The sequence below is a fragment of the Eumetopias jubatus genome, unplaced genomic scaffold (assembly GCF_037043125.1).
Source record: "Eumetopias jubatus isolate StellerSeaLion01/CBP00866 unplaced genomic scaffold, mEumJub1_p1.0 scaffold_8, whole genome shotgun sequence".
Taxonomy (NCBI): Eukaryota; Metazoa; Chordata; class Mammalia; order Carnivora; family Otariidae; genus Eumetopias; species Eumetopias jubatus.
The window spans coordinates 84,462,680-84,472,547 of NW_028274814.1; the positions used below are offsets into that span (position 1 = coordinate 84,462,680).

General features: G+C 56.0%; 2 protein-coding genes across 2 annotated transcripts; both read left to right on the forward strand.

The window, feature by feature from the left end:
* The first annotated feature begins 770 nt into the window (after nucleotides 1-770).
* Nucleotides 771-5,233, forward strand: MYL6B (myosin light chain 6B). The gene is made up of 8 exons (XM_028111001.2): nucleotides 771-1,009; nucleotides 2,453-2,675; nucleotides 3,396-3,423; nucleotides 3,660-3,803; nucleotides 4,034-4,207; nucleotides 4,746-4,823; nucleotides 4,975-5,012; nucleotides 5,151-5,233. Exons 2-7 carry the CDS (start codon nucleotides 2,499-2,501, stop codon nucleotides 5,001-5,003), a joined length of 630 nt encoding a protein of 209 aa, XP_027966802.2. The 5' UTR covers nucleotides 771-1,009; nucleotides 2,453-2,498; the 3' UTR covers nucleotides 5,004-5,012; nucleotides 5,151-5,233.
* A 313-nt stretch (nucleotides 5,234-5,546) lies between these two features.
* Nucleotides 5,547-8,721, forward strand: MYL6 (myosin light chain 6). The gene is made up of 6 exons (XM_028111003.2): nucleotides 5,547-5,629; nucleotides 5,879-5,906; nucleotides 6,771-6,914; nucleotides 7,142-7,315; nucleotides 7,411-7,488; nucleotides 8,531-8,721. The coding sequence occupies exons 1-6, from the start codon at nucleotides 5,627-5,629 to the stop codon at nucleotides 8,557-8,559; spliced, it is 456 nt and encodes a 151-aa protein (XP_027966804.1). The 5' UTR covers nucleotides 5,547-5,626; the 3' UTR covers nucleotides 8,560-8,721.
* Nucleotides 8,722-9,868: the final 1,147 nt, after the last annotated feature.

Below are 9,868 nucleotides of genomic sequence, written 5' to 3' on the forward strand. Positions count from 1 at the left end.
GGTGGAGGCCTCCGGGGATAGCTGCTAACATTTTTACTCTTCCGAGCAGCTTGCCCCAACCAGCAAACATCACTTACTGCCCATAAAGTTTATTTATACCTCACCCTCCCGACCTTGCGTGGGCTTTCTACTCTGAACCTCTCTGCCTGCACGCCCAGGTAGCCCCAGCCTCCAGCCCCAGGGGCATGGCCAGGGCGCTTACTGAACCAGGGCCTTCCCTCCCAGCACAGGGGGGGACCTCTGATAATGGTTTGGGGAATGAGGTGTCCAATGCTGGCAGAGATGTCACAGACTGAAAGGGCTGGACGGTCAAGCCTCCATTCCAGGCGGACCCGCGAGGTCCCGGCCGCAGTATGGAGAAACTTCAACTTGGGAGAAACTGGGGCAGGTGACCATGCTTAATTCCAAATCTTAACATTTACTTCAACTACCAGCTCATTGAAAAAAGAAGATAAGAAAAAGAAAAACCTTGAAGTTACTGTTCCAAGTCACACAGCAACTCAGTGGCCTCTGCCCTTACTACCAAACCGCGAGGCTAAGCTAAGCCGACCGCACCACTGTCTCCGGGGCAGTGAGCGCTTGCCACGGCGCCTTCCATCCGGCCGGCGGCAGCTTTGCCCTTCCCCCTGGTTCGGCGTTCTCCCACCAGCCGATCCCGGAACATACCCCAGCCCACGCTAAACGGGGAACGCACGGCTGGGCAAGGGAGACATCCGGGGGGGACCCCCCGCACGGTTTTAGGGTCAAGGGAGGGGACTGTAAATTGCTCATTGCCTTTTAGTTCCGGGACAAGAGGAGCGCCAAAACAGCCTGAGTCACCAACTACCGCCACCTGCCGGAAGCCACTGCTTGGGCGTCCTCTTCCAGCTAGAGAGCCGCGTTTCCCGTGAGCCCGCGGGCGCTCGAGGACTACGACTCCCGGCATGCTTCGAGGCCGCTGGAGTTAACCCTTCGGGGCCCGCAGCCTCCTCCCAGTGCCCCGCCTCCGCCCTTACCTGGACCCCGCAGGGTAAGTTTTTGGGAGCTGGGGAGGGACTCTTTCCTTTATTTAAGCTTGATTTAAGGTGTGCGTGCGTGCGTGCGTGTGCGCGCGCGCGTGTGTGTGTGATGTATTCTGGGAGGGTGGAATGATTCTGATTTTTCTAAAATGGGACAATGTTCAGTGATGAGATTCAGACGCATTTTTTGCAAGTGGGAGACAGATTCAGCTCTCTGAACTCCAGGGTCTAAGTGTAATCACTATTCTCTTCCTCAGAACGCTGCCTAAATCCTTTTCCTTCCTTATCCCTAGAGCAAAATAGCCAGCAACCTCTATCCTCTCCCAACCCACCTCTGACTTAGACCCTACCCTGGTGTCCCCATCAAGGTTTGGGACCTGGCACCAGTGTCAGGGTTTTTATTATTCTCTGGTTAGGGGTTAAGTACCCGGAGAGCCCATAGGACCTCGCACATCCTTTTTATTAGAGACTTTAGAATTTAGGCCCTTTGCCTCTCAGGGCCTGCCCTTCCCCTCAGGTGCCACCACAGAGTGAGTCCCTGCAAGTTCAGCAGGCATCCTGCCTTTGTCGGACTTGAATGACCGTGGGCTTGTGGAAAAGGGTTCCTTCCTTGGGAGTATGGGTGGTGGGTGTTAAACTTGATCCTTGCCCCCACCCTCACCCTTAATACAATACTGGGAACAGGAGACAATGGGGGATGTCACACTCCTCTTTCTGTTACTATTCTTTATCTGTATTGTGCACAATTCCAGCTCTGGGCTGGGAGGGAGGGAGGGCGACAGGGACTGTAAGATTTGGGGATTATTAGCCTGTGGGTCAACCACCCCTGCTTCTCAACCGTGGTCAGAGCGGAGTGGAGGACCTGCTTGTTTTTTTCACCTTTCACTGCTCCCAGACCCCACTGTTTTTTTAAGATTTTATTTTTGAGTAGTCTGCACACCCAATGTGGGGCCCGAACCCACAACCCGGAGAGATCAGGAGTTGCATGTTCTCCTGACTGAGCCAGCCAGGTGCCCCTCCCAGACCCCACTTTAACAATCCTACCTCACAAGGCCCCCCTCCCTGCCTCAGCCTTTAAGAATCTAAAGCTGCTAGGAAAGGGGCAACTCTGTGTCGGGGGTTGAGGCCTGAAGCACCTGGGTCCTCTTCTTTGCTTCACCCCCCTGTGTCAGTGTCTGTCACCAGCAAGCATCCTATCCTTACCCCGGACATTAACTCCCTCATTCTGGGCAGTCTCTGGCTTCCTTCCCCTGCCCCCAAAGGGGCCATTGTTCTGGCCAGCATTTGGGGCCGAGTGAACAGAAGAGAGAAGACCTTGGGGCAGGAGTCCTGAACCATAGGAGTCCAGGGCAGGCCAGCATATCTCTCCTCTATCTCACCCTCCCCACCGCCAACTGGCTCCCTGCCCCTGCCCCCGCCCCTTGACATCCCAGACTCCCTGGCTATTTAAACAGAGATGGGTGCCCCCATCGGCACACTGTCCTTTGGCCACCGGACATCATGCCTCCCAAGAAGGATGTTCCCATGAAGAAACCAGCAGGACCCTCTGTTGCCAAGCCTGCTGCCAAACCAGCAGCAGGGGCCCCTCCAGCCAAGACCAAGGCTGAGCCAGCTCCAGCTGCCCCCCCTGCCCCTCAGAAAACCCAGGAGCCCCCCATCGATCTCTCCAAAGTGGTGGTGAGTCCCGGGAGAGTGAGGAAAGAACTTGGAAGGGATGATACAGGGTGGGAAACAGCCTAGGGGATTTGGGGGTATCTAGAAGACAGGGAATCAGGGAGCACTGGACAGGTATTAGAGATTTCTCTTAGTCCCCCCCTTTGGAGGCATCCAGGCTTATGACTCTGCTGTTCTTTTTTGTTCTCGCCCTCTGACCTATAACGTGTGTGGGTACGTACACACATTCTCACTGACCCCCTGCTGGAGGCAGGGACCCGTGAGATGGGGAACATCTGGGTTCTGAGGACAGTTTCAAGGTGAAGAGAGGGCACTGGTGCCTGTTCCTGGCTGACAGTTCAATTCTAAAAGCCACAGCCCTGAACCCCAGGAGGGAAGGCTGAAGAGGACAGACTTGTTAGACAATCACAGCTGGGGGCCAGGGGTAAATTTAGCCTTTGTTCAGTCCCCAGTTATGTGAGGGATGCAGAGCTCAGGGCACTGGAGGGAGGGAAACAGGTGGCATGGGATTAACCCTGTTCCCAGGAAGCCCTCCCCCCCATAATTCCTCCTCTTGGGATTCTCCCAAGGTCCAGAGCTGGGAATGGGACTGAGGTAGCTGGGCTCCCCGCCTGGTCTCGTTGGGCCCCTCCCCAGAAGTGGCTGCCAGTTGGTTGGGAGGAGTGCTGGAGAGAGATTGAATGAGCCCTGTCATCCCTCCTCACCTGCTCTTTTCTTCCACAGATCGAGTTTAACAAGGACCAGCTGGAGGGTGAGGAGAAGCTGGTCCCTTAAGCTCCACCGTCTAGTCCCCAGCCCCCGGTCAGATCCTCTTTCTATTCCCCTGACCCCAGTCCCAACCTTGAAAACTTCCGTGCTAGTGGTCTCTGTGTCCCCTATTCTGCCCAGCTCTAGCACATAGTTTCTGAACCTCCATTCTGTCAGGGGTGGGGGAGGGGTGGTGATGGGAACCCCGAGTCCCAACCCTGACCTCTTCTTATACTTCAGAGTTCAAGGAGGCCTTTGAGCTGTTTGATCGAGTAGGGGATGGCAAGATCCTGTACGGTCAGTGTGGGGACGTGATGAGGGCCCTGGGCCAGAACCCCACCAACGCCGAGGTGCTCAGGGTCCTGGGGAACCCCAAGAGTGATGGTGAGGGGGACGCCTGGAACAGTGCGGGTTTTCGGGGTGGTGGTGGAACCGAGGAATGCTGGCAAGGTGACAAAGGATGCTGGGGTGGGTCTCAGGACTTCAAAAACTGTCAGACTCCGGGTAGAAAAACGAACTGAATGTTGAACAGGATGAAAGCCTTTGTGGTAGGGATGGGAGCTGGGAGCAAGGTGACTCTACAGTGACCTCTCCCTCTCCTTTCTAACCTCTAGAGCTGAAGTCCCGGCGTGTGGACTTTGAGACTTTCCTGCCCATGCTCCAGGCCGTAGCCAAAAACCGGGACCAAGGCACATATGAGGACTACCTGGAGGGGCTTCGGGTGTTTGACAAAGAGGGGAACGGCAAAGTCATGGGAGCAGAGCTCAGACATGTCCTCACCACCCTGGGTGAGGCAGGGACCAGACCTCCTGTGGGTTGGAGAGGAGGGAGTGGACCAAGAAGGTTAGCCAAGTAGGCAGAGCCAGGGAAGGATTATCGGCCCATAGGTCATGGGCAGGAGACTGAGAAAGTCAGAGCCATGGGGGGAGAATCTGAAGGGCTTCTTCCTGCAGGAGGTGAAGTGAGGGTACATGCAGATGCCTCCCGAAGGACAGAGGAAAGGGGATGAGGTGGAAAACCTGATGTTCTGTGGTGGAAGAGATGCTTGTGCTCCGTGATCTGGTAGCCCCTTAACCCTCTGGAATTCACTTTCCCTCTGTCAAAGCTTTCACCAGGTGCTAATGCAGATGAAACGGGAAGCAAGATGCAGGGACACATTCGAACTGTTACCATTACAAGGAGAGGATCCCTTTGGGGTTCTGTTGCTATGAGCAAGTTTCCAAGGGTGGGAGAAGAGAAGGTACCACCCAGAAGAGAAAGGCCTGGTTGGGGAGGAGGGAGGGAGGGAGGGAGGGCAGGGACTAAAATGCTATGTCTGGGGCTCAGGAGAGAAGATGACTGAAGAGGAGGTGGAGACTGTTCTGGCAGGACACGAGGACAGCAATGGCTGCATCAACTATGAAGGTGAGGGGCCGAGCGAGCAGAAGGGACGGGGAGGAGGGGAGGCAGAAGGCTCGCGGTGTGTGGGTGGGGACACCCCGGGGCCTGGATTGTCTAAAATCAGATGGATTATCGAAGGGCCTGCTTCTGAACCTCTCTTGCCTCCTCTCTGCAGCCTTCCTGAAGCACATCCTAAGCGTCTGAGCTCTCCAGGTAGGGCTCCCCACACCCCACCTGGAGGGGCAAGTTTCCTTTCCTTCCCGCAGCCAGGGCAGAAAAGCAGGGAAGTGCGTTTTCGTGTCCTGCTGCGCGCGAGCGACAGGCCTTGGCAGCTTTCGTCTTTTTCCACAGATGCGGCGGGGTCGGACACTGCCCCCCTTCCCCGGCAGGCGGAAGCACGTTCCTGCCACTAGGAGGCCAACTATTGTTTTAAAATAAAGAGACGGTTCCTCCCTAGGCGTCCGACTGTTGCTTTCTTCAGTCGTGGGACCGGGGGCGGCGGGAGGGCGGGCAGGGTGGGCTCTCCCCTCTCCCCAGACCGATATCGTCTGATCTTCCCGCTGCACGGAGGAGCAGCTTCCCCGCGCCCAGCTCGACCCGCTTCTGCGGTTTCCTACCCTCAAGGTAGGGCTATGCGGGAGGAAGCAGCAGCGGGCCCCGCCCACCTCATTACTAATGTAGCAATATTATCTGCATAAAGCCAGGCCTGGACTCCTATTGGCTGGATCAGCTGAGGGTGACGTCATTGGGACGTACTAAGGCTAGGGTTGGGCCGGGAACCGGAGCCATTACTGCAGGAAAAGGTCCCGCGGAGCGGAGCCGTCAAGATGGTGGGGCCCGGGACCTGGAACGATGAGCGGGATTTGGGGCGAGAGGCGGGAAATCGGGGGTAGGGGTTTGCAAAGGGAACCTGAGGGCCTGGAAGGTCGGGGGTGGGGTTGGAAAGTTTAGGAGTCCTGTCCTGTCGGGAAACGAGTCCCCAGCACGGAACAGGAGTTTGTGGTTCAGTTTGTGGGACTGGGATAGAAGCTTGGGGGATTGGGGTTCAGATGCTGACTGCTCCCCTCTTCTCTGAGCAGTGTGACTTCACCGAGGACCAGACTGCAGGTAAGTAATCTCTGACCCCTACTGAGGTCATGTTTAGGGAGAGGGACCCCCGCCTCTAGCACCCACCTCCTAACCCCAACCTGTCATCTCTTCAGCACCCCCAGGGAAGTACTTCCTGGATTCCCTTCTCCCTCTTTCTGGATCCTCCATTTTCTTTTCTCACTCTTTCTTCCTCCCTCCCCTTCCACTCTAGATCCGAGCCCCAAGCCCCGCGTGAGTTTTAGGTGGTGTGGGTATGTGAAACAACTTGGTCACCTAATGCCTGCTGTGTGTGCGGTGTGGGGAGGGTGTATTAAGTTGCCTGTGCTCCTGTCCTTTAATCAGCTTCTGCCTCTTTTCTCCTCCTGCGATAACAGCCCCCGCCCCAGCTTGGAATTGTTAAGATTGTAAAAAGCAGTGACCTGGAATTTTGAGGAAATGGGGACAGGGGGATTTGCTGAGGATACTTCATAGCTGTACCCTCTGAAGGTCTCTTTCTGTACAGGAGGGGTGGGAAGTGGCAGGCTGGGATGACCCCAGTCCCAGGCTGCTGCTCCCACTTCCTTATAAGGACAGGACCCAGACAGGGCGGTGGCAAATTCCTGCCCTGAGCCGAGTAGTGAGGAGGCTGGGCAGGCTTGCTGTAGGCAGAGGGGCCTGTGAATGGATGTGACCGTTCTGCCCAGGGGGGAGGAAGGCTGTGTCATTATGTGGGACACCTGTGTTGGGAGACAGGGACACTAGGCCCCTCTTAGTGGACTTGGGTGTACAGCGGTACAAATACCTGGTTGCCTCAGCATGATCAAAGTTGGGCAGAAGGGGTTGTGAGGGCGGGTATGGGTTAACCCCCAGCTGCTCAGTGCTGATGTGTATCTGAATCTTCAGAGTTCAAGGAGGCCTTTCAGCTGTTTGACCGGACAGGGGATGGCAAGATCCTGTACAGCCAGTGTGGGGATGTGATGAGGGCCCTGGGCCAGAACCCCACCAACGCCGAGGTGCTCAAGGTCCTGGGGAATCCCAAGAGCGATGGTGAGGGTCCTCACGAACAATTTCTCAGTGTGGTAATGGGCCTACAGTTGTTCAGCTGAGAGCTTCCCTTTATCTTCATAGACCAGAACTCAAGCAGGTTTGTCTCAACTAGCAAATCCCACAGATCTCTCCTGCTTTGAGTGGGAGCCACCTGCTCACTTGTGGTCCCTGTAATCTCCTCAGTCCTGAGAACCTGTGTGACTTTCCTTCCACCTCCTTTATGGCAGAGATGAATGTGAAGGTGCTGGACTTTGAACACTTCCTGCCCATGCTGCAGACTGTGGCCAAGAACAAGGACCAGGGCACCTACGAGGACTACGTCGAAGGCCTTCGGGTGTTTGACAAGGAAGGGAATGGCACGGTCATGGGTGCTGAAATCCGGCATGTTCTTGTCACCCTGGGTAAGGCTCTGCCCTTGCTCCTTGAGTGGAGATGCCACCTGATACACACCTGCCACCCAGTTCCCAAAATGCTTTTTTTTTCTTTCCCTCTGTAGGTGAGAAGATGACGGAGGAAGAAGTAGAGATGCTGGTGGCAGGGCACGAGGACAGCAATGGTTGTATCAACTATGAAGGTGAGGGATGAACTGGGGCTCTCCTGAAGCAAGTTGTGCAGGCAGGTCATGCCCGGCGTTTAGGCCTCTCCCTGTCCCTGGCTCCAAAAAGAGCCAGAAGGCAAGGAGCAGGGCCCAGCCCAGCCCAGGAGTGGGAGGCCATGGGAATAGGAAAGGAAGGGGTACTGTGTGTGGTGGTGGTGGTGGGGGGGAGTCAAATCAGGGAATGTCTGTTCCCCCACTGCCTGACACCTTCACCCCATGTCTGTGTCTGGTCTTCACCATGAATGTCTCTTCCTTCCTGCAGCATTTGTGAGGCATATCCTGTCGGGGTGACGGGCCCATGGGGCGGGTACGGCTCCTCCCAGCCTCCCCTTCTCTGGTTGCCCCCTCCCCAGTGTTTTTCTGCCCAAGCTCTGCCCTCTAGCCCTTGCCCTTCCCCTACTACCATCTGACTTCCTCCTGGCATGTTTCTGCATGGAGCTGACCGGGGAGGGCAGGGGAGGGGTTCCTCAAAGAGGAAGACAGCCTGGGGGTGTGGTACCTCCTTTTCTCCTAGAATGGGCTCTGAGGTTTTGCTTATAGGGCCTGGGGCGCTAGCGTCTGGGAACTCGCACCGGCCTGTCCCTGTCTTGCTTCAGGGTGCTCCTTTGGCCCTGGGGATAGGTGGTTGGCATAGGGGGGTTGGTTGCCTGCCCCATCGTGCTGCTATAGCTGATTAGTCCTTTCTTCTTCCTTCTGCTGGGCAGCTTGGAGGTACCCTAACCCAAACCTCTGTCTTCTCCTGCCAATGGCTGACAGTAGCTGTAGGTGTAGTTGAGAACTTCTCTGCCTCCTGCTGTGTTCTTGCTGCTCAGGGTGGGGTGGAGGAGCTAACAGCAGGTGGGAGGGGAGCTGGGGGCCGAGAGAACTGGGCAGACTCAAGGTGGCTCCTCTGCAAAGCCAAGGTTGGTTTCTGCGGGCACGCTCCTGTGCTACCCTTGTGGTCCTATGGTCTCCTGGCCCCTGGTGGACCCCTCCCTGCAGCCCTACTCCCTGGCTCACCCCTCTCTCTCATCCACAGAGCTCGTCCGTATGGTGCTGAATGGCTGAGGACGTTCCTGGTGCGCCTGAGCCCTGTGCCTTCCCCTGTGTGAGACTGCATGTAGCCCTGAAGGCGTCCTAGGTCCTCTTGTCACAGCACCTTTGCCAGCTCGTCTCTCTTGGATGATATTGCTGTCAGCATTCACCAAATAAACTTGCTCTTTGCCCTAAGCATGGTTCTGCTTTCCTTCGTGAGCAGGGTGAAGGGGGGGGAGGAGAGACCATCTAGGGTCAATAGACCAGGGGCTGGGAAAGCTGGGGGAAGGGCTTGTAGGATCCATCTTTGTGTCATTTAAGAAATGCTGGCCCCATTCATTGATGCTACTACAAAGGCTACCTCTTGGGGGATTAAGGAAGCCATACATCCCTGTAGGATCAGGGCTGACCGTCCTCGTTCTGTCTCTTACCCAGGAGGTCCTCCTAGCCCTCCGACTGGTTAAACCCAGCCCTCACCCTCCCAAGCACCGACACGGCCTTTGGTGGGGAAAGCCCAGGGAGTGTCTGATGGAGAGAAAGCCAGGCCGTATCAGCGCTGCCCGAGCCTGTCAGTCACTTCGGCAGGGCTAGGGGCCAATAATAACACAAGTACATGAGATGCCTGCCTTCTTCCCGCCTAATAAGGGAAGGAATGAAGCCCTTCTGCAAGGATAAATACACAAAATCTCCAGGTTGTGAGGATGTCCTTCCAAGTCTCAAACAGCTATTTCTGGAGCAGGTGAGAGCCTGTACCCGTGCACAGCCCGACATCTGTGCTGCTTGCAGCCCGTTGCGGAGAGAGGCCCAGTGTCTGCGTGCCCGTGGCAGCGAATGCCCCTGGGAAGGACTCTGGGAAGGCTGCCCCCAGCCCGAATCCCCCTGCCTGACAGCCATGGATCAGAGAACACAGAAGGCATTCACAAGATGGAACTGAAAGCAAATTAATTTATAAAAAAAAAAAAAAAAAAAGAAAGAAAGAAAAAAGGAAAAGAAAAGAAAAAAGAAAATTTACAGAAAACTTTTGAACGGAAGAAAGGTGCCAAGACGCAGAGGAAGAGAAACACGGGACGTGAGGAACAAAGGCCTGGTGGGAGGGGCCGGGAAGAACCGGTGGAGAGCCTGGAGTCCGGGCTGCCTTCACGTCAAGGACGAAGAAGGGAAAGGTGGTAGGGGAGGCAGTGGAATCCAGGAGCAGAGCCGAGCTGCAAGCTGGGGGTAGGCACTACCCTGGGTCTGGCACCCCTCCTCCACTGTCCCCAAATCCCAGGGAACCCCCAGCTACCAGTCAAGGTTCTGATGGTCTTAGTAGAAGAGGTTAGAGGGGTGACCCACCAAGTCATAA